The 26741-nt window shown below is 52.5% G+C and overlaps 11 protein-coding genes across 11 annotated transcripts; 5 read left to right on the forward strand and 6 right to left on the reverse strand.

The window, feature by feature from the left end:
- Positions 1 to 489: 489 nt before the first annotated feature.
- Positions 490 to 2466, reverse strand: ACET3X_004400 (uncharacterized protein; the record flags this gene model as incomplete). Its single annotated transcript, XM_069450600.1, has 3 exons — positions 490 to 1816; positions 1873 to 2230; positions 2292 to 2466. 3 exons carry the CDS (start codon positions 2464 to 2466, stop codon positions 490 to 492), a joined length of 1860 nt encoding a protein of 619 aa, XP_069308378.1.
- Positions 2467 to 4775: 2309 nt separating this feature from the next.
- On the forward strand, positions 4776 to 5939 carry ACET3X_004401 (uncharacterized protein; the record flags this gene model as incomplete). Its single annotated transcript, XM_069450601.1, has 5 exons — positions 4776 to 4841; positions 4898 to 5002; positions 5051 to 5260; positions 5314 to 5435; positions 5486 to 5939. The coding sequence occupies 5 exons, from the start codon at positions 4776 to 4778 to the stop codon at positions 5937 to 5939; spliced, it is 957 nt and encodes a 318-aa protein (XP_069308379.1).
- A 681-nt stretch (positions 5940 to 6620) lies between these two features.
- ACET3X_004402 (uncharacterized protein) lies at positions 6621 to 7529 on the forward strand (the record flags this gene model as incomplete). Its single annotated transcript, XM_069450603.1, has 1 exon — positions 6621 to 7529. The coding sequence occupies one exon, from the start codon at positions 6621 to 6623 to the stop codon at positions 7527 to 7529; it is 909 nt and encodes a 302-aa protein (XP_069308380.1).
- A 274-nt stretch (positions 7530 to 7803) lies between these two features.
- ACET3X_004403 (uncharacterized protein) lies at positions 7804 to 8669 on the forward strand (the record flags this gene model as incomplete). Its single annotated transcript, XM_069450604.1, has 2 exons — positions 7804 to 7996; positions 8062 to 8669. 2 exons carry the CDS (start codon positions 7804 to 7806, stop codon positions 8667 to 8669), a joined length of 801 nt encoding a protein of 266 aa, XP_069308381.1.
- Positions 8670 to 9350: 681 nt separating this feature from the next.
- ACET3X_004404 (uncharacterized protein) lies at positions 9351 to 10564 on the reverse strand (the record flags this gene model as incomplete). Its single annotated transcript, XM_069450605.1, has 2 exons — positions 9351 to 10269; positions 10341 to 10564. The coding sequence occupies 2 exons, from the start codon at positions 10562 to 10564 to the stop codon at positions 9351 to 9353; spliced, it is 1143 nt and encodes a 380-aa protein (XP_069308382.1).
- Positions 10565 to 10703: 139 nt separating this feature from the next.
- ACET3X_004405 (uncharacterized protein) lies at positions 10704 to 12101 on the forward strand (the record flags this gene model as incomplete). Its single annotated transcript, XM_069450606.1, has 3 exons — positions 10704 to 11136; positions 11192 to 11669; positions 11734 to 12101. The coding sequence occupies exons 1-3, from the start codon at positions 10999 to 11001 to the stop codon at positions 12099 to 12101; spliced, it is 984 nt and encodes a 327-aa protein (XP_069308383.1). The 5' UTR covers positions 10704 to 10998.
- Positions 12102 to 12258: 157 nt separating this feature from the next.
- On the reverse strand, positions 12259 to 14312 carry ACET3X_004406 (uncharacterized protein). The gene is made up of 3 exons (XM_069450607.1): positions 13275 to 14312; positions 12900 to 13226; positions 12259 to 12847 (listed from the first exon to the last, which is right to left on the reverse strand). The coding sequence occupies exons 1-3, from the start codon at positions 13880 to 13882 to the stop codon at positions 12445 to 12447; spliced, it is 1338 nt and encodes a 445-aa protein (XP_069308384.1). The 5' UTR covers positions 13883 to 14312; the 3' UTR covers positions 12259 to 12444.
- A 716-nt stretch (positions 14313 to 15028) lies between these two features.
- On the reverse strand, positions 15029 to 18668 carry ACET3X_004407 (uncharacterized protein; the record flags this gene model as incomplete). Its single annotated transcript, XM_069450608.1, has 5 exons — positions 15029 to 15078; positions 15129 to 15363; positions 15412 to 18299; positions 18348 to 18535; positions 18595 to 18668. The coding sequence occupies 5 exons, from the start codon at positions 18666 to 18668 to the stop codon at positions 15029 to 15031; spliced, it is 3435 nt and encodes a 1144-aa protein (XP_069308385.1).
- A 1427-nt stretch (positions 18669 to 20095) lies between these two features.
- Positions 20096 to 20686, forward strand: ACET3X_004408 (uncharacterized protein; the record flags this gene model as incomplete). Its single annotated transcript, XM_069450609.1, has 2 exons — positions 20096 to 20481; positions 20536 to 20686. 2 exons carry the CDS (start codon positions 20096 to 20098, stop codon positions 20684 to 20686), a joined length of 537 nt encoding a protein of 178 aa, XP_069308386.1.
- An 899-nt stretch (positions 20687 to 21585) lies between these two features.
- Positions 21586 to 22748, reverse strand: ACET3X_004409 (uncharacterized protein; the record flags this gene model as incomplete). The annotated part of the gene is made up of 2 exons (XM_069450610.1): positions 21586 to 21807; positions 21858 to 22748. 2 exons carry the CDS (start codon positions 22746 to 22748, stop codon positions 21586 to 21588), a joined length of 1113 nt encoding a protein of 370 aa, XP_069308387.1.
- A 2554-nt stretch (positions 22749 to 25302) lies between these two features.
- On the reverse strand, positions 25303 to 26399 carry ACET3X_004410 (uncharacterized protein; the record flags this gene model as incomplete). Its single annotated transcript, XM_069450611.1, has 5 exons — positions 25303 to 25395; positions 25449 to 26018; positions 26064 to 26196; positions 26248 to 26322; positions 26383 to 26399. The coding sequence occupies 5 exons, from the start codon at positions 26397 to 26399 to the stop codon at positions 25303 to 25305; spliced, it is 888 nt and encodes a 295-aa protein (XP_069308388.1).
- Positions 26400 to 26741: the final 342 nt, after the last annotated feature.

The following is a 26741-nucleotide window of genomic DNA, read 5'->3' on the forward strand; positions in this document are numbered from 1 at the left end:
TGCAGGCGAGGCGACTTATGTTTATGCAAGCAAGGTCACTGTTCGCCTGCTGCAATAGTCGCTGAAAATTTCTACCAAGCCGAGAATATGGAAACCCAAAAGACAAGAAATGACACAATGTGAATACGTTGCTGTTGACTATGTGTGAGGATGATGATGACGTAGGGCAGTTGGCGGATGGGATGTGCGCTTGTTTAGCGTGTTTCTCTTCGATCACGCGTGCTTATTTGGATGCTTTTGCCACCCAACCCCCTCGACATGCTTCATCTACATCACGCTGTACTGCTATCAGATGCAACTGCGTGGCCCTAGTTCTTAGGATATGGATGACCAGACAGAGAGTACTGATTCTACTTGAGATGAGCAGCGACAAACGTCACGATGAACTGAGGCAGGTATGAAGCGAATTTGCTGAGGCCAGATAACCGATCAAATTAGGCTACTGACGTGTAATGTAAAAGGAGCAATGTTCTCAAGACTTCCGCCGAATCAACCTCTCTTCTTGATGATGTCCGCCGCCTTTTCGCCGATAGCGTACATTGTCGACTGGATGTGCTGTGTAGGTACGATGGGAATGATGGAGGCATCGATAATGGACAGACGATTAACTCCATAGAAAAGGAGTTTGTCAGAAACACAGCCACCCATGTCCTCGGGCATCATGGCGCAAGTGCAAGAAGGATGTGACAGAGTGGGGATAACACTTCCGACCTCGATCGATCTCTGAATGATCTCGTCATCAGTCTTGTACTGGGCTCCTGGTGTTGTCTCGACGGGTGAATACTTCGCCAGCTCTGGACGAGCCCAGATTGTTCGAAGGAAGCGAACGCAAGATGCAAGGACAGCCCTGTCAATCGGGTTGCTCAACGAATTGTACAGGATCTTTGGTGGCCCTTGAGGGTTGGCAGGGTTGATCATGATGGTACCTCTCGAAATGGGTTTCTCGAGACCGACAATTTCGAACGTGCCGGATCCAGAAATGGTGTGCTCAACGACACCCGCTTTGGCACTCTCGTACAAATCCGCAAGAATAGCGCGCTGGGCCTTGAAACCCTTGAGCAGTTTCTTACTGTTTTTGTAGACAGCCGGTAGGAATGCTTCGTTGTCTGGGCTTCGCACTTGCTCTGCCAGACTGCCGTATCTTTCCGGGTCGACGATTTGGAGTGGGACCATTGCAAGACCGTTTCCACGAGACAAGGTCAGCGGTCCTGTCTTATTGGCGCGGTACTCCTCCCATGCAGAAGCATTGAACACCGGGTTGCTGTAAGAGCTAGGGTTGGGGGTTCCGACGTTCGACATATTGAACTGTACGTTGGTGTATGGGTGGTCTTGGAAGTTTGCACCTACACCATCATGTTCAAGCTTGACTGGGATACCAGCGGCCTCAAGAACAGATCTTGGCCCAATACCGCTGAGCTGAAGGAGCTGTGGTGTGTTCACGGAGCCGCAAGCTAGGATCAATTCCTTCTTCGCATATACGGTCCTTGTGGCTCCTGTCTTCTTGTCGGTGATCTTGACGCCCCTCGCTTCGAGTTTACGGCCACTGCCCTCGAAAACAATTTCGGTTGCAAGTGTCTCCAACATGACTTCGAGGTTTGATCGTGCTGATACAGCATCGTAATACGAGTTACGGGCATGCGACCTTTCACCAGTCTTAGGATTCATCGTGTTGGGATACCACGAGGTTCCGTATGCCTCACCAGTATCACCACTGTTAGGCGCATATAGACCTGCTCCGGCGAAAGCTTTGAAGTAGTCTACAACATCAGGGTACTGGAAATCCGAGATACCAATTTTCAAGGGACCCTTGCCGTACCTAAGAGGTCCACAGAGTTAGCGAATTCCAAACACAGATCGCATATATCAACTTACGCATTGGGATCCCAAGTGATGTTGAACTTCTCAGCAACATCCGCTGGTGGTTCGATAAACTCGGTGGACTTCTTGAAGTATGGATACATTCCTTCCCATCCCCAACCCTTGTTTCCTAACGCCTCCCAGGCATCGTAGTCGCCCTCTGCGGCTCGATCGTACAACATGCCGTTGACAACAGAGCCACCACCAAGTACGCGTGCGACACGTGTCGGGAATGTCTTGTTCGCAATGTACGGTTCCGGTTGCGAAGTATAACCCCAGAGCAGAGTTTCATTCAACGCATAAGTAGCGCCGTATGGCAAACGTATGTTGGGATTGTCATATGCTGCGCCAGCCTCGATAACAAGAACATGTTCTGGATAAACTTGTTAGTGCTGATCTGACTCTGTGTGTTGGATAGTACCATCTCAAGTTACTTTTCTTATCCTCAGTCAAGCGATTGGCAACTACCAACCCTGTGACTCCTCCGCCAACTATCACATAGTCCCATGTGTCTTTTGAGGCATTGACTTGTGCTCGTCCAGCACTGTTCGGCAGAGCCCTGGTCACGCCTAGGAGGGCAACGACGGCTAAAGTGGTTGTTGACAACATCTCGGAAGAGACCTCTGCGGGACAGGAGTCGAGAGCAGGAGACTTGATTGAAGGGAAGGTACATTTCCAACGCCAGGATCTCTCAAGCTTTTAAATACATTTTTTCGAGCATCCGTCGTCTATCTCCGCCATTCATCTAGATCATCGTCGAATATCCAGATGCGCATAAGTCGTCAAAATACACATGAGTCGCTGCATGTCGGCAGTAAAGCTCCGCGGGCAATAAGAGTCTTTAAACGCTTCCACGCGATCTGAAAGCATGGCAACAGGGCGTCCTGTAGGCTGAGTGGAGGATTTGCGGCGTGGTAGAAAGATGGGTCGCAAGATTAAACTGGCAAGGGCACTTCCGGAGCTACCGGTAAGGCACGTTCCCCAGCCCGGTCTGCCGTCCTGTTGTCCCCACCACTACTTTGCACTGTGCACCGCTCAGAATCGTCACCCATCATATTTTGCTGTTGCCAAGCTGAATTTTTGGTCTTCTATGAATCTTTTTCCCTGCTACGTAAGTGCAAATTTGCTATACGAGAGAGTTGAAATGGGCTTGATACCAATACTTTGGATAGCCCGTTCTGCCAAGATGCAGGGTACCGGTAACTTAGTTTATTCCCGACTTGGCGGCTGCGGTGAATACGCCAATGTGCAATGGTATTGTGGCGAAACCTATTCAACCGACCTTCCTGGAGCGTCTTTAGTGTGGGGAGTGGATACATGTTCGTGCATAAATTGTATCTCATGGCAGAGTGGAGCAGAGCATGCGGCGCAGTCAAAGTCGCAGGAACTTGTGCGCTGCCTGCAAGCGACACCGGTGGAATCTTGAGCCTTCCCATGCACCAGTCGCCATCGATCTGGCGCTAAAGATACATTACCTCTGTGTGTACATCAAATATGTGATATCTTATCTCATCTTAAGCTTCGAGTACCTATTTACGCCTGACGCCAGCGTGGCGCGGAACGAAAATCGTACTTTTGCTTCGGGCGGCACGGCTGCCGCATCCCGCTATTCTGGGCCCAGATGCAAGTGCATGCAGCGACGCTGGACACGCCACAATCCTTCTTCCTTCTTCCTTCCTATGGCCCAGTCTTCACACTTCGGTTCGATGTGCAAGTAGGTGAGCCCCTTGCAGATATTCCAACGGGGCCCTGAGAGCTGAATCCTCCAACGAGTAAGCGGACTTTAGGAGATATCAGATATCCTTTAGCATTCGGTTTCTCAGTCTGAAGACCGCATATACTGTCGCCAGGGATGCGTTATGCTGCTATTATCAGTTTCTCGGTCAAAACTTTAGTCTCTTTGGAGTGTATCCCCGATCATTCGACTCTGTCAGGAACAAGCTCCTTCGTACATGTCGCCTCACATTGCTTGCTCTTCGCTTAGAGGACTGCTCCATTTGGATGATCCACAACACGCCACAGTTGTACGAACCGCCTGTCTTTGACGCATGCATATTGGACTCTACATGTATGCCAAGTCTTTTTCTCCATCGTAATACCCGCCGGATCAGCCGCGGTAGTAGAGAGCGAAGGAGACTGGTTTACTCAAATTTTCATCCCAATTCTCTGACTCAAGGCAATATTCATCATCTTTGGTCGGTTTCGAAAAGCTGAGAACACTATGATGTGGTGGACTTTAAGTTGGCGTCATTGACACGAGGGTCCAAAGCTCGACTAGGAGACTTTGAGAAGTGTCAATCAAGACCAGTAGCTTCATGTGTTCTCACACATACATCGGCCGATTTCCCGCTTGTAAATATGAAGGTGGCACAGCTTAACGAGATAGCAGGAGACATCACAACACTGATGGAGCTTCACTGACCACTCACGAAGATGCTGCGCGTGATAGCGGCGTCCATCGTTGCCATACTGTAGCCGAATTGCTGGAAGGATCTGAGATGAATCTTCCGTTCGTCAGGATCTAGGATTCTAATATTGATAACCCATGCAAGCTTTCGGAAAGCACCCCATTCGTGGGCGGTTGCTGGGCTTCACAATGTTGGTCGCTGGGACACAGTGCCTTGGCTAGCATGCAGTTTACCAAAACCGAATTGTTGGGTCACGTATGGATGCAATATTAAGTGAGGAAGCACTGCTAGAAGTATTCCTTTTGGTATACATTACAACAAGACTCAACGTGGCCTTTATCTTTGTCTTTGTCCTTGTCCTTGGTGTCGTTTTTACATTTGCCCTATCGTTTGTGTGGCTTTTTTTTCAACATGGCAGACACGCATCAAGAGTGGCCTACTCAGCGAGTAGAGATTTTAGCCTCAACCACCTCCCTCTGCGTCCTCAGTACCGCCATCGTTGTCTGGCGCATGATCCACGGTATTAGAACCAAACGTAGAACGTTCGTTTGTGACGGTCTCCTTATCATTGCTGTGGTATGTCATCACCTTCAAAATATCTTTGACCTATAGGCTGACTTTACTGATTTTAGATTCTCAACATAGCTTCTATTGTAGTGCGCTACAAAACGGTTCACTATGGCCTGGGCCGTCACATGAAAGATCCTAGCGTCGATATGAGGAAGTATAGCTACTACGTCTGGATTGGCCAGATCCTCAACATGCTTGCTATTTCAGCCCTGAAGTACTCTATCTGCGCGTACCTCCTTGCCCTCAAGTTCTCCAGAGTTTATTTGGGCATCGTGTGGGTGAGTGTCGCTATGATTACGACGTTCAGCTTGGTGGTTCCCATGATGAGTGTGTTTTGCAGCACTCCAATGGAAGCCAACTGGAACAAGAAAGTTCCAGGAGAATGCTTCATGTCAACGGGCAACGTTGGACTGTCTTGGACACAGGTTCGTTGGCACAGATTAGTGTCAGGGGAGAATATGTGCTAAACTAGTGGCAGGGTGGAACCAACATCTTTACAGACATCGTATACGTTGTCGCACCAATCATATATCTCTCCACTATCCAGCTCCCAAGTCGTACTCAATGGGGTCTACGAGTCGTCTTTTGCCTGGGCTTGGGGTGAGTTAATCCCTTGTTCGATGTGCGCAACACGCTGACAGTATCGTTAGCGCAACCATTTGTTCCATTCTCAAGACAATCGAACTCCCTGTTCTGATGAAGACCAAAGATCCCACATGGGACAGCGTTCGTTTGGCGATATGGTCAGGTCTTGAGCTATCAGTCGGCATACTGATCGCCTCACTCCCACCGTTACGTAAACCTTTTGAATCTTTGTTCCATAAGATCATGCCCTCTACCTTTATCAACAGCCGGTCAAAAGCTCAGGGCCCTAGTGACAACGTCCTGCCTCTTTACGACGTACCTTTCACAATTGGCACCGGGGCTAAAGGCGACAGACTACGAATCGATAATGAGATCGACGACGATGGGGATAGTGAGAGATACATTTTACAAGGGCAGACTAACAAGGGTGGTATCACCAGGACGATTGTGAATGAGGTGCGTAGTGATGACAGGAATAGCGTGCAGGTACCGGACAAGGCGTATAACGCATATCGCTAGCTGTGGTAGTTTATTGATGCCTGCGCTTCGATTTTTCTTTTGTATATATTGGCTGCAAAAGAAGATCCCATATACAGGAACCTTCTTGTCGTCACTTTTACTTTATATAGTAAGAGGGAACCGACCGTCTTCTTAGTACACCTGCGTTACCTGGTACCTACCATCGGCCCGCCAACAACGAGCGGGCGGTTTTCTCTTAGCACGAAGAAAGATCTATGTTTTGGCAAACAGAAAACAGGCTATTCAAAGATTACAGAAAGAAGATATGTCGTGCTGAGGGTAGTAGCATTCGCATTACCCGATGGTACCTAAGTGGCATGCGGTGGGTTAAGCCTCCGCCCTTGACGTCATTGACATCGATATCGGCACTTTGTGCATTTGTCCGCATACGGCGACACGGAAGAATTAGAGCGCCGACTATTCATAGAGCTAGTATTTATTATTTGCTCGTATTTTGCGCATACGCCTGGTTATGTGGTCTTGTTGTGATAAACAGGATACCGAGTCACCGAGACGCCGCGAAAAGCATACCGATGAGTGTCTCGGGCGCCAACACGGCACGCCTAACAGTAAACCAGCAAGAGGATAAAAAGCAAGTCAACGCCGGCTATAAAGATGCAACTATTTGTTGACAGAAACGAAATCAATCAAGACACTTGCACGCAAATTTCATAACCTACCATGACTTGTCCAGTTCTTGTTTTTGGCCCGACGGGGGGTGTGGGCGGTGCTGCTGCCATTGAAGCACACAGACGCGGTGCAAAAGTCTATCTCGCTATGCGAGACACGAAGAAGGCACTGAAGGCAATCGAAGAAGAAGGGAACAACTACGTCCGCGTTGAAGCCGACCTAGCCAAGCCGGAAACGATCAAACACGCCGTCGAGACGTCTGGGGCAAAGACAGCGTTTGTGTACGTGGTACATGAAGTCCAGGACGGCATGCGAAGTAGCTTTGAAGCGCTGAAGGAGAGTGGTATAACATATGTTGTACTGCTGTCTTCGTTCAAGGTCAGCGACCCTCTAAGCTCAGACGCCAACAAGAAGGACAAAATCGCCGCTTTCCACGCCGCGGCTGAAGGCGCGCTGAGAGAGACAGGCATGTCGTACACGGCCGTACGACCTGGGTGGTTCAACACCAACATAATGTGGAACCTCGGGGACATCAAGAAGGGTGAAGTTGAGCTCCTCTATCCCAACGTAGTCTACGACTACCTCGCCCCTTCAGACATCGGCACGGTGTGCGGGGCACTTCTCGTGGTAGCGGGCTTCCAGAAAGAAGCGGGACAGTCGATCTACTTGTGCGGACCAAAGATTATGAGCCAACGGGAAGGCTTTGGTGTTATGGGCAGGGCCTTGGGCAAGGAGATTAAGATCAAAGAGATTGACGAGGAGAGGTACTTTGAGAAGTTTGGTTACATTCCCAGGCCGATACTCGACACGCTGGTGCAGGGCATGCGGGAAAGCAATGCGGGAAGCGACGCTTACAGTGCGATATACGACAAGGCTGTGGAGAATTTGGGAAAGTACATGGAGCGGGAGCCGACGCGGTTTGAAGAGTGGGTGAAAGAGAACCAGGGCGCATTTGCGTAGCGTGTATGTTAGTGTCAGTTCTTAGTCCGAAAATGGCATCGGGGCGCGTGCCCTGCATGACGCTCCCGAGGCGAGTCGACGCAGGGATCTGAGATCATCACTTGACTGCTGAAACCTAACAAGCGCCAGCCAAACTCCGTCATCCACTGCCACGACACCAGCCCCACACCCGCCTGCCTCTTCTTCTTGCTGGTCTTGTGCAAACCTCCAAGACCTGTCAACCGACAAGTCGAAACATTACCATCGCAACGTCAAAGCCCACCGATTCGGCGTCATGGCAGTGGCAGACCAGGTATCGCCGCCAGCGTCTCCGCTACCGACGAAACACGTCCCAAACGATGCGCATACGCCGAGCTGTCCTGCATGTGGCAGCAGCATAGACATGGCAGAGCTCCAGGACGCGAGGCAGAGGATACAGGAGTTGGAGGCACAAATGGAGCGCTTAAAGGAGAAGGCAACCGCAGCTGGTATGCTCCCGTATGCGCTAGGCGTCACACCTCACCGAGGCCAGATGCAAACTAACAAGGCACAGTGGACAGGTGTGCCGACTACGAAGACCAGATACGCAGCCTCCAAGCGACCCAACACGCCCCCAAGCTGCCCCGTACCCAAACCTCACAGTCCGACGTCGTCAACGCCACGGCCCGCCCCTCCATCGACGCCGATCCCCCACGTCCTACAACCTCAAGCTCCACAAGGGCCTCCCGTTTCTCCTTCATCACGAGCCGCTTCCCGTCGCCCGCCAACACGGGAGCTATGCCTCCGCCCCCACCACCAAAAGAAGCATCCAGCGCCCCGCCCGTCGACTACACACTGCTCAACGAGCTAGAGCGCGAGCGTGCCCTGCGCGCCAAGGCCGAAGCACGCGTTCAGACGGTGGATTCGGAGATTGAAGAGCTGAGTGTGCAGTTATTCAGCCAGGCAAACGAAATGGTCGCCGAAGAGAGACGGGCTAGAGCCAAGTTGGAAGAGAGGATCGAGACGCTGGAACGCAGGGATCGGGAGAAGATGGGAAGGCTGGATCGCTTGGAGAAGGCTGTAAGCAGGGTGGAGAGAGTCAAGGCGCTGTTGGGGGAGAAGGAAGACTTGAGGAGACAGACCATAGACAGCGGGTTGCTATCGCCGCCGGCTAGGAGGTGATGACATGCGCATATGGTCATGTGGTGATTGTTGTTGTTGTTGTTGTTGTTCCCCGTGTCATTTGCTACGATACCCATCTAGTTTTTTTTATTAGCATAGCGTTTGGCGTGGCTGGTATCATCATGGTGTAGTTTAGCGTGTGGTGTTGGTATCGGTATCTGTACACCAGGAAGACCCTTCGAGTTATAACAAAAGATGTACGCTTGTCCTACACGTGACAGTGCACACTGCAAGCCTTGCATCAAGTCAATGGACTTCAGCGACTCCATCTCAAGCGATTTCTCACAAGCTAGAAACGGCAAGGCCAACATACCTCCTACCTCTACCATTCTCTCGGTGTGAACCTCAAGCAGCATCCCCAGACTAGCCTCACAATATCGAAACATTTCCCTTCTCTTCCCTCTTTTCCACTCTTGATCATTCTTTCCCTGGCACTCTGACACTCGATAGGCCAGTGGTAATCTTACGTATTCCACTGGCGTCGCTACCTGATGGTGGCTCAGGTGCTGCGCACAACACACAGGTTCTACTGTCCCAGTTTTTTTTTCTGGGCAACGTTCTTCTGCTTGCTTGCTTGCTGCTACTTGATAAGCACATCATTCCAAATGTAGTCAGCTTGTTTCACGCGTGGTTTCTCGTAAGTTTACTCATCCTTGGAGTTTGACTACCTGTTACGGACGACTAATATCTCCAAAGGCACAGTAGCCGATCATAGAAGCTCGTAGATATGAACGTCCGTTGGCCTTGACTATTGAGGTCTGGCTGAGAGTCGCTGCCATAGTTCATGCTCTCATGTTCCTCGAACTTGGCCAGCACTTCAATTTGCCAATCCGTGGAAGCGCTCTTGGTAAGCCTCACGATCCTGGTACCAGCATGCATACAACTGACAAGCAGTAGGATAGCCTCTGGTGGTGGCTCTGATCTCCACTTCTCTACGCCGTGGTGCGCTGGCAGCTTGGGGTTTCGGTCCAGCAGCTTCAGCCGCCATACGCCACCACCGAGATTGGCTTCTGCGAGAACCCGACGACGGCCAGAGATGGGTACATGAAGCAGCCGAATATGATCGTCGTAGCTGCCGGTGACTATCAACCCGCCCTCGCTGTCGAGATGCACTGGAAGAATAGCAGTGACGCCAGCACCATGTATCTTCCCATCCATCCAAGGTACACTTCCTCCAGAGCCGTCAGATAGTTCAGCAAAACGTAAAGCGCTGTCATCTCCGCCAGACAACACGCCCGAGCCATCCGGTAGGAATGCGAGAGTCCAGGCTTCCAGGTCATGCGAAGCGACTTCCATCTTCGTTGGTGCATCGGATCCGTCTTCCGTATCTATTACACCGAGACACACCTGCCCATTCGAAAGCGTCATACCGACCATGAAGGACTCCGGATGCCAGGCGAAGGCGGTAATGAGAACATTTTCTGGAAAGTACTGGATGGTCTTAATGTGCGCAATCTTAGGGTCTCGCTGCCATGACTGGAGCTCGTAGATGGCGAAAGCCCCTGTTGATGTCGCAACACCAAAGTTGGAGCTAGTAACGTGGGTCAAGAAATGGATGTCGAGGACAGCTGATGGCGTAGATAGGGTTTGGATGATGTTACTGCTTGACGTCAGTGCCGGTTTTGACTGCATGCAAGCTACTATATTGAATCTGTAGGTTGTCTCACGTACACAATGTCACCATCAACTTGTACCAGTATCAGACTGCCATTACGCTGTTGATTTTTGGCGCTCACTTTTCCATCGTGCGGAGCACTGCCTGCAGATTCTTTCTCATCCTGTTTTTCGAGGTTGTACGTGCCGACTATCGCGTATTGAGGATTCAGCGGAAAGAACTCAATACAACTAGGGGGCAGATCGAGCTTGAAAGACGTAAGCGATTTTATCGAAGACATGTTGCTGAGGATGGTGTGCGATAATCTGTCCGCCTCTCATTTCGGTTAGTGGGCCAAATGACTAAGCGGAGTGACGAAACCATGGAACATCCTCGACTCGCACTTTTCCTTCTAAACGCTCAACGCTGCTTTGCACACGTTGTCATGGGTGTGGTCACATACGACTTCAATCAAATATCCGCGAATTACGCTTAGCCCCTGTTGAAGACGCCGACGCCGTCGAGTTGATGCCTTGCTAACCCTGGCTCTACCGCGTCGTTGCCTAAGCTAATCCTAAAACGTGCAACAGCTGACCACGCGACATTCATCGCTGAATTCTATTAAAGAAGACCACACACGCGTCTTGTCGTGTCCGATCACTATCACACGCGTTCTGTTCTTTTTCGCAACTTCAAAATTCCGATTCAGTACATCTGACTTACAAAGGATCTACAATGACCGACATCAATGCCCCCGAAGAGACGTTTGCGTCTGGACGCTACTCGAAGCGCAAGAGAACTCAGGTCACATATCATCTCAACGACCTGGACTATTCAGACTCTGAATCGGACTTTGAGACCCCACAGGCAAAGGTTCGATGCACTTCTGCGTGGACTGGAAGTGGCAAGACTGACCAGCGTTCATCAGAAGCGAACAGTCAAGGCAAGCTCCAGACCACTTCCCAAGCGCAAGATCTTTCCCTTCCTGGACCTCCCTGCCGAGATCAGGAACATGATCTATGAATACACTCTTACCGATCCTGCTGGTATCAATCTCGCCGGCACGTGGAAGCACAAGCGCCGTACTGTCGAACGCATCACAGCCAAGTGTCAGGCGAACATCTCAACCAATAGAAATTGGACAGACACACGTCTCATGAACGATAACATCCGAAGCCAACACGAACAACCGGCCGCTCTTGTCCCGTCGCTCCTTGCTGTGAGCAAGCAGATCCACCAAGAGTGTATCGACATTCTGTACGGCAACAACGAATTCATCTTCGCCAACAGCTTCGCCTTGTACAACTTCATGATCAACCTTGGACCTAGAACCGCCAAACATCTGAAGACGCTCCGCATTCGAGGCTGGCTTTATGGTCGCGCAATGAAGGCATACAATCACTCCTGTTAGTACTCTTCTTGTCCGCACTGCATGTGAGATATATACTGACTTGGTACACCAACATCCAGGTTTCGCCACACTCGTCTGGGCTACCAACATCACCGCCTTCCACATTGATACGCGCGTCGGTGGGTATCGAGCAACCAAGTACGGAGCTGAACAACTCTACCGTGATGCATTCCCGTGGATGGAAGCTGTTGGTTTAGCACAAGGCAAAGTCGATGCTGTCGTCGACATTTTACAGTTTGGCGAGGATCATTTCGACATTCATCAAAGTACTTATCACAATTTATATGGCGCACCGTCCAACGAGCAGAAGCAACAAGAATTTAGAGCAACACTAAGGAAGTGTCTTGGTGCGCAACAAAAGCGGGTTATGGCGCCTGCGGTCAAGAAGATCAAGGTCGACAAGAAAGTGGTGGCGAACGAGCAGTGAGCACATGGAGGGTAAGGGGGAGACCGAGATGGCACATGCTTGTAGTTCTCACCATCACGTTTACTGAATGATGAGCAAACAGAGGCCGGGGCATTAAATCAAATCTCGTTTCAATTTTTGGAGAGCCCACTCAATGATACTCCCCAGCTCTTAGAACCACATGTCATTATTATATACACAAACCAGCAGTACATTGGGTATCAAGGCATGTACCGACAGACATGTACGGATTCCCATCATTCAACGTAAGCTTCATAAAACCATGACATACCGACATTATATCCACCAGCCATGACGGTATCCAATGAGCGCTGAAATGCAAAGTATAAGTAAGAAACGTCCTTCACTTCAACACCAGCCTCGCCAGCATAACCCTCAAGGCCTCGGCGCCCTCTCTCCCCTCATGTCCCAACTCCCTCTCAATAGCCCTGACGTGCTCATCTGTCTTACTCCTCAGCTCCTCAATCACACCCTTGCTGTACTCGAAGCTGCCTTTACTCTCCATGTACCTCAACGCATACCGCTTGACCTCTTCGTCTGTGGTTTTCTGCTTGAGGATGTTGATAAGGATCTGATTGCTTGGATCGGCGCGTATGGCATGGATGACGGGGAAGCTGAATTTGCCTTCTGTGAGGTCTTCGCAGAGGCCCTTGAGGGTTGTGTAACCGGATGTGGGCGAGAGGTTTAGGTGGTCGTCTAGGATTTGGAACAGGAGGCCTATTGTCGAGACGAGAGGTGTGCAGTCGCTGGAAGAGGGGTTAGTTGAGGTGCAGATTGGATTGGGAATGGCCAAGGTACATGTCTGTGGTGGACTCGGCTTGCATGAGCTTGATGGCCAATCTGAACAAGCCGCCAGTCTTGTTTCCGACCATCTCTAGGTAATCTGCCTCACTCGGACAGGTCAGGCTATCTCTCCAGTATAGGTCCATGCCCTGTCCGCGGTGCAGGTTCAAGAGCTCCTCGGTGAATATCTCGATGAGTTTCGGGTTGTGCATGGAGAGGAGAAGGGAGAGGGCGCGGAAGTAGACGTAGTTTGCCGAGTTGATTGTTTGTGGGGTCCCAAAGATGGCGTGAGCAACCGGGATACCGCGGCGGAGGAGGGAGGAGTCTTCTACATCGTCGACGCTGGATGGGGTTAGTTGAGATGGGGGAGGGCGGAGAATGCGTGCCTACAGTAAACTGGCCGTATGCAGCATGCCCACTACTTTTGTAATAATCTCCAGTCTTTCTGACGGTACTTTCAACCAAAGGTTAAAGGCCGCAATGCACTGGCTCCGTATATCCTTGCCGGGGTGTCCATAGAGGTAGTCGTACGGCCCGAGTAATATGCGCTCCTTGGCCTCTGTCCACGCGACGCCGTTTCCATAGATGAGCTCCTCGCCAATGTCCTTTGTGTGTTCTGATGGTGGAGAGAGCGGCGTGGGGTAGTTTGTGCTGGATTCGAGGCTGGCGCCTGTGTGGGCAGTGGTCATGGGCGAGTCGACGTCAGCGTACTCTGTGCGCGGGGGCGAATTCGGCTGCGACGCCATGGTCTGGGGCCGGGGAGGCTGCAGCGACTGTTGCTGGAAAGGCGCGTTCAGAGGGTCTACAGAGTGGCTCGTCTTGCTTTTCTTGCTCTGACCCAACCAATCAATCTCGCTGAGGGGACGCAGGACACTGGATCTGGAGGGTTGCTTGGCAGCGCCCGGGTTCGTGTTCAGGTTGAGAATGCCCGTGGAGCTCGTGCGGGGCGGGATGGCGTTGGGCGAGGCAAAAGGGTGGTTTGGGGAAGTGGCCGGCATGATGGAGGGCAGGGCGGAGGCGGCGGGCAGTGTTTATACAAGGCGCCCACGGATGCGCAGCCCTCGTCTTTCCTGGTTGACGTGCCTGGCCGGGCACACTGCGCCGCGGCTCGTCGCAATGCAATGACGGCTGCTGTGAACAGAATGGGTTACCCTCGCAGTGATTGCCTCGAGGCTGCAGGATGCGCTGCGAGACGGGGCAGGCAACCGGCGCAACAAACTGTCACTTGCTCTGGGATGTCCCGATGCGGAGTCTTCGGGGCGCGTTCTCTTGTCGTCGCTGCTTATGGCGTGGAGCTAAGAGGGAGGGCGAGGGCGAGGACGACTCTCGGGTAGCAGCAGCAGCAGCAGCAGCTAGAGCACATGCTTGCGGCCCCAAGGCCCTTTGGCCAGCCCATCGCTCTCATAGCGAGCTCTCCATCGCATGCACAGGTCGAGTGCATGGGGAATGCATGTATGACGCCAGGCGTCGCTTAACCCATGTCCGCCCGATGCACTAACTTGTTACGGCCGAGACCACCCCATCCCGACTCTGTGCACAGCTCACGCCGCGATCCGACGCCAGCCATCTTGCCCAACACTTTGGATAAAGCTGTCACAATCGCTGCCACATGATGCTTCTTTGAGCGGAGCATTTAATGCGCCCCTCTCGTTCACTTGCATTGAGACAGCCACACAGTCCACGGAACAGGCACTTGATCCGATTGCGGAATAATCTCTATATCTTCTACTGTAGTCCGCCTTTCATGGCAATCCGTCCACACTCCAGAAACCGCCAAAAATAAGCCGCCTCCAGTGCAGCATTAGATATTACAAACACCAGCCATGTGTCTTACATGAAGCTTACATGAAGAAGAGAATCAAAGACCTCCAAGCCTGCCAAATGGCCTATCCCCCAAATACGACGGGTATGAAAGGGGAACGGGCAAACCAAAACAAAACTCAATAGAAAAGATGCAAGGAGATAGATACAACCCCAGTTTAACCCCATTTTGTATCCAACTCAACAAGGAAAAGGTGATGCCTGATGCTGTAGTCGTACGTCGTAACAAAGAAAAATCGAGAGAGGGAGAGGGAAAGAGGGGGGGAAAGGAGAGTATTGATGCCGTCGAGGCAGAGAGTCGGGTTGGACGTGGTAGCACCCGATTACAACGCTTGGTTGTACGCAAGCCAGGCATCGTGCGCCTCCCGGAGGACTGAACAATAGTTAGCACCCGACATAAACAAGCAGAGCACAAAGACCTACTTTGTAGAACCTGAGTTTGCGCAATATATGTCTCGCATGCGCACTGCAAGGTCCGCCCGTCCATGAAGTCGAGAACTACACTGTTGGGAAGTTCTTGTCGATCCTGATCCGGTGGGTATGGCGTGCGGAAATCACTAAGGTGAAAGCGCTTTACGGCACCCTTCTCGTTGTGTTTAGAAGGACTGAGTACGAGGTTGCCCAGCGAGTCAATCTCGACCCATCGGCGTTTCCAGAGCTGCATCCGGTTAATATGTTTTCAAACTTGCCATCTGCAAAGACTCACCAGAGTGTCCGGGAACTGGATGTTCAGATCGCCAACATGCACAGGTGGCGGCGGCTCCCGCAGTGATGCCAACGAAGTAGAGCGCAAATCGTTCTCGGGAAGCGTCAAGTTGCTGCTCGAGTTCTTGAACGACATGGCAGCCATCGAAGAAGACATGCGTTTGAACATCTTGCTCGTGCGGGAATCCTTCTTGTCCTTCTTCTCTTTCTTGTCATCCTTCTTGTCTTCGCCATCGTGGCTGTGTACCGACTTGGACTCGCTCATGCGGCGACCAAAGCTCCTCCATGTGCTCTCAGACGATGCACGCGAGGGCGCATTGCTAGGCTCGCGCGAATGTGACGAAGAGGGTGGAGGAGATGCAGGCTCAGGTCTTCCACGAGTAGGGCTTTTGGGCGTGATGGTTGCCTTTTGATGATCGATGATGAGCGGGCTTTGGTGGAGATCAAGTGGCGTGCCCTCAGTTGGCATCGCAAGTGTTGGCTTCATGGTCCGCTCATCCCGAACGATGCGGGCAGTAACTTGCACAGACTCTGGCTTTTCGGCTCCCCGTTGCACGTTGTATACTGTCGACTTGATCGGGGCTGACTGTTTCTTTTTGTCGGGCGTCGTTGAAGCTGACGAACTCAAGAACGCAGGACTTCCAAGACGCGTGCTAGACCTCCCATTGGGCGAGGTCTCAGCGGGTGTTGTTGCAAAGAATGAAGATTTACGCTGAGCGAGGGTAGAGCTCTTTGTGCTCAAAGCAGAACTAGCGAGACTGATTTGTGAAGCCGACTCCCTGTTAGTCTTGTCTGCGAGTGCTTTGATCCTTTGCGAGATGCCAGAGGAAACGTTGATTTTCGTACGCGCACTCGTATCGGATTTTGGCGCAGGAGGCCAGCCGCCTGAAACCTTACGGGTGCTCTCTCCAGGTGACAAGCGGCTGATACCGTGGTAGTTGGAAGAGGCTGACCTGGGAGGTGTTGACAGGTCTGTTGCAGAGGACTTGCGCGAGAAAAATGGTGTAATCGGCGACTTGGACACTGACATGGGTTTGGCTTGATGTACCGTAGCGCTTTGGAGTTCTTCCATGAAAGAGTCGTCCGAGAGGTACTCAGTCTCGGAATTGTCGGCGCTGGCTTGCAATGGGTCCAACACTGCACGTCGCTTTCCCTTGGTTTCATACCAAGTCTGGTGCTGAGACGAGGGCATAAGCATAGATTCTCTGTTTCGCTTCTTGACATGGCCATCGTCTTGTTCAAACGCTTCGCTTGAAGGCATGTATATTGTGGACTCCCGATTCGAGCGGCGCTGCGATGGAGCATCGTTTTCACTTGGTCGCAGAGTATCTCTTTTACTGCTATCTTCATCAAACGACGGTGCTCGTTCAGTGATGGCTGGGGCTTGTGTATGCTCAGCGTCAAGTTCAGCAGATGGCACAGGAGTGGTACTCTCAGGGATTATAGTTGGTGCGCTGTCGACGGATTGCTCTTCGTCCAAGGAATCCGGACTGTGTGATTCTTCATTTTCCTCGGACTTTTGCGAGTCTTCCATGCCTACCTCGTCTTCTGAGATGGACGATGGTCGTGTTGAAGGTGCGCCAGAAGAGCCGTGAGTTTGCGCAGATATCGGTGACGATACCGAAGCCGTCGAGTTCAAGTCGTCTGCCTCGTTCTGACCATCCGCAAACGCCATGCCGGAGCTGCTCGGACGGTTTGAAGGCCGATCATCACCAGGCAGTGTCTCTTTGTCGAGTTCGGGTTCGTCATCTGTCTGTGCCGTGGGAGTGTTCTCATCGGACTCGGCGGCAGGAACGGCAGGATTTGTCGGATTTTCATCGCCAGCCTCAGTCACAGCTTCAGTGTCCGCAGCCTGCGGTTCCGGTTCCAACGCAGCAGCTTCGGTGGCCTTTTCTTTCTTCAGTTGTTGCGCCTGTTGTTGTTTCTTGCGCATCTCGACAGCCTTCATAAGCCTTGTCCTTTCTTGTGTCGTTCCTCCGGACCTAAGGTGGCTCTTGTACGCGGACACGGGCATGGACTTTGTGCTGCCTGGGGCTCTTGTTGAGTACATGGACGAAGCAGGGGATTGCGGCATGTCGGGTATCGGAGGGATGTCGTGTTGTGGAGGAATAGCAATGGTGGGAAGTGTGTTGGAGGAGGTTGTCTTGGACTCTTTCTTGCTAGCCGTCTTTCGTGTTGCAGACCGCAAGCCTGCAGGAAGCGACGAGACAGGCCTTGCGAGGTCCGAGGGCGCGCTGCCAGAGGTGGACGGTCTTCGGCCTTCGAGCGATGGTCGCGGTCGCGGTCCGAGTTTGACCTTGGGCTTGGTGTACTGCTCATAGTAGTGCTGGTAAAGCTCGTCGTAGTCTGGCCTGGTGGTTTGCGATGAGCCGCGCGGTTCTGGTCCGTTCTCGAAGAGCGAATCGTAGCTTTTGAGCGTGTCCTGCAGGTCTGATAGATCAGTGTCGTCGGGCGTTGTCGGCCCTTCGGTTACCGTCTCCATGGTGACATGGGAGATCTGTGGCGACAGTTTGTGCTCGACCGCCTTCTCTTCCAGCATCAACGGAACCGACTCTGCTTGCGACGTAACCGACCCGCTCCTGATGGGCTCGTCTTCGCTGCTTGTGGCGGGCTCCAGAATGGTGGGGATGTTGGACTTGGCGGTGCCCGGTCGTGCTACATTGCCTTCTCCGTCGGGCTGGTTTCCTTCCTCGGCGGCCTCTTGTATCCAGCTGAGCTTCTGCTGTCGCGACGATCCGCTCGAAGAGGAGCTCGATGGGGCAGCAGTGTGCAGAGTGCAGGCGGCGGTAAGGGCGGCATCGCTCAGCTCTTCGGGAGTGGTGATGGACAGGACGACGTCGTGGGGCGCAAACTTCTCGGTGATGTTGATGAAGTGGACACTGACGCGGGCTGTCGCGGGTTAGCGGTGAGGGTGATGCGATTGACGGCTCAACTTACCTTGCAGCAGTCGCGACGTGCCCTCAGGCACGTACTTGACCAGGACCTTGCGCCGACGGTACAGCAGGAGGCCGTACAGCGGCGACTTTTCTTCGTACTGGGCCACGGCAGCGCGCGCCTCCCCGGCTCCCCCCGTGCCCCGTGTCAGGACTTCGACAGCATCTCTTGAAGTGTATCTGAGCAGGAACCTATACCTCAAACATTAGCACGTGGTCCGCGACGGAAGAAGAAATTGGGCACGTCTTACCAACCGCCAGCCTCGGCGAGAGCACCCTGGTACGCCTGTGTTACCTCGACATTGTCCAGGCCGTTCAGCGACATGATGGTGCAAGGCGCCCAACAGGAGACGCGTTGGGCGGCAGACTCTCAAAACGGTGCGTGTCGTCGTCGTCGTCGTCGTCTGCAAGGAGACGGTGTTGTCGTCGCGGGTGCAATCGACGAGCGAGATTCCAGGAGGTCAAGGCGAAGTAGGGGTCATCAAGTCAAATCAGGGATCCGTCGAGTAGCAGAGGCGGGTAACCGGCCATTGGGGCAGCGCTGTGCGTCAAGGCAAATGGACGCTCCAGGAACATGTACCGTTGCAGTCCGCCTAGCACGCTCAAAAGCTTAAGCTGGGAGAGAGGATGGGTGAAGGCGGCCGACCAAGAGTGTCGAGACCTGAAACACGAAGCGACGGCAACCCCTGTTAACTACTGTACGCGCAGCCCGGGAGCTGGCCAGGGCTATATCTCCGCACCAGCACAGAGCGCCTGATTCACCGACATAACGGCTCCCGCACTTTATCGACATCCCACGAGAGCAGTGTTTGCTTTTTCTGTTCTTTTATTTTCTTCACAGACACGTCGTCGTACAGGCGCGTACCTTGGGTCCACGGGTGCTGCGACCAGAGCCATGCGCCAGCCCACGCATTGATGTCTAGGGAGGAACCGCATTAACGCAGGCACAATGCACGAGGCCGCCGATAGTCCTGACGCGTCCCAGGTCACAGCCAGTGCGATGAGATCACTCCCATGGGCGCACCGGCAATGACAGCCATCCCTTGCTTCTGCCGCCGGTAACCCGCCGATGACAGGGTGGGGAAGGAAGAAGCAAACAGCTGTTCTGGTGCAACTTTGCCTGAACCCCAGCAGTAGATCGCACACTTTTGTTGGCATTCCCCTGCCTGGAGACGAGTGCGATGGCATCTCGCAGCTATTTTAGTCGGTCCAGATTCTTGCAATCTACCATTTCAGTGTGCACGCGCTTACCTCGCACCAACACCACTTGTTGAGGGTGATGGAAACTCGCCGGAACTCGTGGAAAGACGTAAGACTCCCGAGGTCATGCGTGCAAGTTTACAAGCTTCGTCCGTTGTTTACCTCCAAAACATGGTACGCGTCGCGACTAAGAAAAGCTAGAAATGGTCCGTCGGGCAGCGCACACTACTGCTGTCCATCTGCCCCGCTATCCCCTTGCAGCTTGCAGCTTGCAGCAACACCATGCGGGTCTTGGTCATGGCCACCGAGCCTGCACTGCATCGCTGATCGGTCGGTAGCGGCCGCAGCAAGAAAGAGTTTGAATAGCAAGCAAATGTCCTACAAGCCTTCTGCCTCACCATAAACAATCGACAAACATCAACCTTTGAGATAGTTTCAGTACCCAGCTAGTCCAAAGACTTCGGTCCCAAACTAAACGTACCGCGAAAAGCAATCAACGGCTATCCCAGACACACGCTAAATCCGACTCGTCACTTTGCTTCAACCTCGACAATGACATCACTACCGGCTGCTAGCACCCTCCCCCACGCCTCCGAATCCGAACTCACAAACGTTCTCGACCTGCTCTTTGAACCCTCTCCTCCTCTCCGCGAGATAACATTTCCCGTGCTGAGGTCTGCCACTTTCCCCAGTTATGACATCTTGATCACCGCTATCAGGGCGCAGCTCGCTGCGCTGGCACAGTCGGCTGAGGAAAGCGACGCGAAGAAGCTATCTGAGATACTCTGTTCGCACCCGAGGCTGGGCGAGAAGAAAGTAGACAGCGAGCAGAGCCGGAAAGAACAGGCGCAGTTGCAGGCGGGTGCAGAGGAAGAGAAGGAGAAATTGGCCAGTCTGAACAGGGAATATGAAGAGAAGTTTCCGGGTTTGAGATATGTGTATGTGATCCCTCCCATGAGCTTACAGTCGATGACATGCTAACGAATATGTAGCGTGTTCGTCAATGGCCGTCCCCGACCAGAAATTATGGAGAACATGCGCTCTCGCATCGACCGTGGCGATATCAAAGCTGAGCGTCAAGAAGCCATCCAGGCCATGTGCGACATAGCTCTCGACCGAGCCTCAAAGCTGCAGAAAGCGTAGTATGCACTCTATGAGGAGAGAAAAGATTTTGCTGCGAAGACTCTAATCAACTTCCGGTTTAAGACGAGGTAGTAACGAAAAGGTGTATCGGTCACATTCAGAGCTTTTGTAGTAGTTTTGAACCATAAGATTCACCTTTAAATGCAAAGAAATGTTTTCGCACTACATGCTCCATGCTTCTTCCGCAGTTCCTTTTTCGTCAACGCCAAATCCTATACATACACTTCGACGCGATCAATGGAAAATACCGCTACAAGAGTACACCTGTACTCCAAAACGCCCGTTGATACAGCCCTAACGGATGTCCATCGCTCCCCATGGTGATAGTACAGAGAACGTCTCGTTCCCTTTATTCTTCTATCCTTTTTGCCTTCCTAATACTCCAAGTTTTTGGTTGTTAAAATTGTACAAGTACATACTGATACCAATGAGACCACCTTGGCCACTTTCGTTGCAAACGTTCTTCGAAGACGAGCTTCCTTTCCCAACCCCGATTGCATATGGGTCTTGTGAGAGTTTTTTGTTGTCATGGTATACGGCAAATCCGGTAGATTAGTACAATAGCAGAGGGTAGCGCCACTCATGCTCCGAAACGCATAAACATCAAGTTTTTCTGCCGTTTGCGCTCTTCCTCCACATCAGTGGCACGGACAGATCCGCCTGCTTCTGTCGAATGTGTGTCTGTGTGCTTCCACGCAGACAAGTTTTGTGCTGTCATGGATGCGTCGAGTGCACTGAAATTCGGCGACTTCGGTATTGGTGAGAAATTCGGTGAGGCTGGAACAGCTAATGATGAAAAATTTGGCGACCTCGATGCCGTCGCGGTCGACGAGGCGAAGTTTGGTGATGTTGGTACAAGAGAGAAATTTGGCGACATTGGTGCTGTTGTTGGTATAAGACTAGGAGATGCCGGCATGGTTGGTGAGCTTGCGGATGGGAAATTTGGCGAAGTGGCTGCTGTGGTGGTCACGGCAAGCATCTCTGGGGATATAGATTTGGTCGGCATGCGTGGACGGAAGTTGGGCGACATGGCAAATGAGTCTGTTCTTTTGGGCGCCACCAAACATGATGCAAACAAGGCAGAGACGTCTGGTGATGTTGACACAAGTGTAGGGGTTGGGCTGTCGGATGTAGACACGCTCGGCCATATGGCATCAGCACCGTCCTCTACCTGATCGTAGTCTCCAAATACTGATTCTGAGTGGTCCAACCCAATGAGATCAGAGAACATAGTTGCATTCGTAGTGCCAGTGTGTGATGTGGTAGATGAGCCCGCGGTGACGACAGATGGCGAGAAAGGCACGTCCTCGTCGTCGTAAGGGTTTGGTATCGGCTCGTCTTCGTCGTCGAGATGAGCATACGGGTCGAACGAATCTCCATCGACATCAAAAGCATCATAGTTCGAGATTCCGAGTGGCGATGGCGGCATAGGTAGGTAGTCTCGACGTGGTGTTGCATCTCTCGCGGAGTGGCACCATGCTTCATTTGGTGAGCGGAAGACGGCAGTCTCATCAGGAGGATCCCTTGCTGTCGGGGAAGACGAGGTAGGTGAAGGACTTCTTGACGAGGGTGGTGAGTTTGTAGGCGATCCAGACACCACAAAGTGGCCCCCAGTCCTCACAGCAGCACTAGGTGGTACTGACGGATCTCGGGACAGCACAGGTCTGGTGTAAGTGTCAACACTGCCATGGTTGAACTCCAGCCTCGCCAATTCGAGTTGTTCTTGTTCTCTCTCTTGCTCGATTGGTACACGACCATACCCGCTCTGTGCTTCTTTGGTCAGGATCAGTCGTCTGCGCACCCCATTCAGAATGGCAGCCTTCCTGAGCAGGTTCCGTCCAAGCGCCTTTTGCTTGGCCCATACTGCAATCTTGGAGCTGCCGCGGTCCACAATGTTGGTTGCTGGATAAGAGAATTGTGGCGACAAGCGAGAAGTGATAAGGAACAATCGAAGTCGTCGCTTCTTCTTCTGTACACACGAATGTTCGCCGTCGATGTCAGCAACGGCTCGGCTGCGCTTCTTGGATCCACATGGTGGGCGAGGCAGAAAGGTAAGGTTCATAGTGGGCCGTAAAAGTGTATCGAAGTGCAAAGTTGACCGTCCAGTAGGAAGCAAATTCTCGAATCGTCGCGTGGATGGCGTGGGATACTCAGCAGCGGCTGGCATCATCCTCCGTTGCCCAAGCTCATGCACTGTCGTCGGAAGATGGAGGTGATGATGCGAACCGGCATTCTCGCATACCAATATTGATCTAGCAGTGGCGAGGTTTGGTGATGCTAGTCCAAACTGTCGCGAGGGTGATTTGTCGTGCGGATACAGCGTGACATTCACAGACGGAGGTGGATCCAGCGACGCCGTGCTAGGGAAGGGCGAATGTTAGCTTGGGTGCAAAGCGTCCAATATCGAGGTCGGGACTGGTCACGAGACGGCGCTCAGAGCCCAAGACGATATCCGGTATGGCATGCGCGTGACACACCTCGCGATGTCGACGGTACTATCGAACGAAGAGAGGACTCGCCAGCGATGGGCTGTCGGTTCCAGGGAAAGTAAGCAGTCGGTGACAATGGAAATGGTATTCTGCCTGGTGCAGCGAGGGGCTAATAATATCGCTAGAGAGACTGCAGGAAAGGGCGGATGACCCAGCGCTATGGGCAAAGATGCGGAGAACCCTAGTAGCCATCTGCCACACTACCACTAGTGAGATCACCACTAGGACATCTTACTGGACAACGTGAGAAGGCATTCGCAAGCCACTGGGCCCAGACACGCACTATATGGATTGACCACATAGCATTCCGCCTCGACATCGGTCAAGGCTGTGTTTGTGAGGCTGCAGCATTGAACTCGGAGGCGAAACCGGACACTTTTTTTTCTTCGTGTTTGAGGGAAGAGGCGCAGACGAGCAGACGAGCAGACGAGAAGGAGATGGGCGCTGATCGGAGAAGGTCTCCAGAAGATCCTGTCATCATGGCCGAACTTGATTCGAAGTGAGGCTTTCACGCTTCAGGGGTTCCCGTCTCCAGAACCCTGTCGCTCGTCCCCGACAGACGCCGATCAGCCCAGATCACGAATCCTTCACTTGCAGCCAACGACCGCAGCATCATGCTTTTGCCATCGGGGATAACGAGCTTGCAAACATGTCATCATCCCCAGCACGAAGAGTCAGGCTGACCTTGTCAAACGCAGACAGGTGACGACGTTCCACGCGTACAGCAAACACAACCAGCAAATCGTGACAGTTTTGATTTCCAAATCATAACCTGACGGGGTCCAGAGCACCGAGGATCCAGGAACCCTGAGGTCGTGCTTCTCGTCGGCTCCCCTCGACCTCGAACTGCACGACATAGGCGTAAGATCGCCCAATAGCGGGGCACTTTGCTTTGTTCTCTCGCGTCACGAAAATGCCTGGATCTGTGGACCATATTTCCAACCATTACCCCCGTAAAATCCGGCCCTCAACGGTAATAACGTCTGCACCAGACGGGCAGTGTATTGCTTCTCTCAAACTCGATCGCTGTTCTGCAAGCATCTCATTCGCCTCCAAGACGTGTACCTCAACCCGCGGAGAAGACCTTTCGTCTCCACGGACCACGGCGCACGGCGGACGATAGCGCAATACTGCTGTCGTGCTCACATTCTGCTCGTCTGCGTGTGTAACAAACTTACGTTTCCTGTCCTCTAGTCCCGCACTCGAGCCATGCACTCCAGCTTACGCTGCATCTGCAGTACCTCCTGCACTCCGCACGGTTGCGCAACCACGCATCCTCATCTCATTCGCCCAGTATCATTGTCAAACTGCAAGTGGTCACGAGTCGTAACCTCGTCAGACCCGAATCTGCCCTCCAGCTCGCGCATCGGCGGCTTCCACATTCGCCTTGTTGCGGACGAGAAAGGCAGGCGCAGACTTTGTGCGTAAACAACAGGGGCACTCGACCTTGGCTCCTCGTCTGATAATTGACGCAACGCATGACGGCCCAACTGCATTGGTAACGCCATGCATGAAGATGAGGCTCAATGTGCGTTGGAGAAAACTCGAACAAAAAGCAATACGAAGGATTTGACAAAACGCCACATACATAACTCCCTCACAGCTACCCAGTTTAGCTTGTAACAAGCACCAATGACAAGCTCGTTTACACTACTTCCGTTCAGATTATGATTCGCCGAAGAAGTTTTCCAACACAGTTGGCAAGGCGATCAAGATCCTGGTATACGATCACACTCATGGCCCGAGAGGGCATTCCCGTCCCGCACTTGGCAGCTATCCAGTTAGGTCCTGAGCGGTCAAGAATATAGCCCAAAGAGGTAATTCGAGCGAAGAAGACATGCTGGGATTTTTGAAGAGTAAAACGGAGAACAACTCCGGCATGTTGCTCATTATCACGAGTATGGAGCGATTTGCGTACCAAACCCTACCCTCGTCTGACCACAAGTCAGCCAACCCGTCCAAGTCACAGGGGTATGTTCGATGACCTTTACTTTTTGATTGGTAAGTGATGCAAGGGATATTCTCAGGTTCAAAATATACATTGGCCATGTGCTAGCTGGCATTGGTGTCAGTATGGCTCCAATTCTTCTTCTCAAGCGTCTCCTACAGCCGCCAAGCAGTCTCTACTCATATCTTTGCTTTGATGTCTGCTGGCAGTATCCGGTCTTCTACCAAACGCATGAGCTTGATGGTTTGTTCGGCGAGTGTTAGGGTCAGGATCTGTCGTATGGTCAGCAATAGTTTTCTTGTCTTGTCCAGTTGTGCCAGCATACCGTATGTGGCAGAATACGGGCCAGGTGGGCAAAGTAGCCCTTGTACAGGGCGAAAATGCCCTCTGTCTTTACGGTTCGGCTCAAGCAGTCAAATGCCGAGGTGTAGAGGTTGCCGGTCTGGTTGTACATTCGCGACATGATGGTGTCTGGGGGATGCATGACACAGCACACGACGAAGCCACTCGCGGTACTGCTGGCAATGTGCAGCGGCATGCCCTCTTCCATACCCAGATGTTTTACCAGCCGCCTCTTGGCGAAGAAGTACGTGGGAAGTTGTACCGAGCTGCCGAAACCTGTGCGGACCATGGCTGGCCCTACGCCTCTGTACAGGCCCTTGATGCCCTCGGCGCTGTATATTTGGCGCATGCCGTCGATGGCGTTTTTGTATTTGTGTTGTGTGCCGACGGGCAGGAAGGGCGAGTAGGATTGTAAGCGCGTCTTTACGAGGAAGAATGGCGAGCCGGCTGCTGCGCCCAGGATACCAGACGAAGCACCTGCAAAGAGGTTGATGCCAAACGACTGTACGGCCGGGTCGCTGTAGACGACGTTGGTGAGGGTCTTACGAATGGGCTCGTAAAAGCCTAATCGGCAGCCGTTTAAGGTCATTTGGTAGACATAGGCGCAGCCGAGTCCGCGCAGCAATCCTCTTGGCCCTTCATTCTTCAGGATGACGCTTACGCCGTGGAAGACACCTCTGTATAGCCGCGGCGCGTCGCTTTTCGCTTTAAGTTCGCCTTGTAGTTGTAAACTGGGCGCTCGTCAACGAAGTGGTTGCGCAGGCGTTTCGAGAGAGGCGCACCGGATTTTGACGGTCTCGAAGCCGTGGGTTACTGTGACGGCACCGCATGCTGCTATCCCGCCGGCAATGAAGGAGCTGTTTGGGAGTCATTAGGATTACGGCATACGACATGGAGACTTGGCGATTAGCACATACCCGAGGGTTGTAGACATGCTGAAGCTCTATGCGGATGCGGCGCAAGCTGGTGAGAAAAGTGCCCGAAGACGGGAGGTATTATTCGGTGTGACTAGGAAGTGTGTCGCGGCGCTACCGTGGATAGGAGAAGGAGGAGGGTTTGCAGGAATCAGGGGCAGAAGTGAAAGCAGGCGTAGTAGTGTCTGGCCTGGTGCGCGAATTGCAGTCGCAGTGTCAATGCCGGGGAATGGTGAAGGTGAATGAATAATCGAGGACCGGTTCCGGTGTCGGCTCGGGAGCAACAACTACCTACGTAAGACGGACCGGACCCACTTCTTTCCATTCGAGTGCAACTCTTCAGCGCATTCCGCCGGCTCTAC

This window comes from Alternaria dauci, chromosome 3 (genome assembly GCF_042100115.1).
Source record: "Alternaria dauci strain A2016 chromosome 3, whole genome shotgun sequence".
In the NCBI taxonomy this organism is placed as follows: domain Eukaryota; kingdom Fungi; phylum Ascomycota; class Dothideomycetes; order Pleosporales; family Pleosporaceae; genus Alternaria; species Alternaria dauci.

Excerpts from the sequence above, each read along its gene's own strand:
- ACET3X_004406 (XM_069450607.1), bottom strand. The coding sequence starts at position 13,882 with ATGCCGGCCACTTCCCCAAACCACCCTTTTGCCTCGCCCAACGCCATC. Across the intron at positions 13,227-13,274 it reads CTGCATACGGCCAGTTTACT|CGTCGACGATGTAGAAGACT; the intron begins GTAGGCACGCAT and ends AACCCCATCCAG. Across the intron at positions 12,848-12,899 it reads GCCGAGTCCACCACAGACAT|CGACTGCACACCTCTCGTCT; the intron begins GTACCTTGGCCA and ends CCCCTCTTCCAG.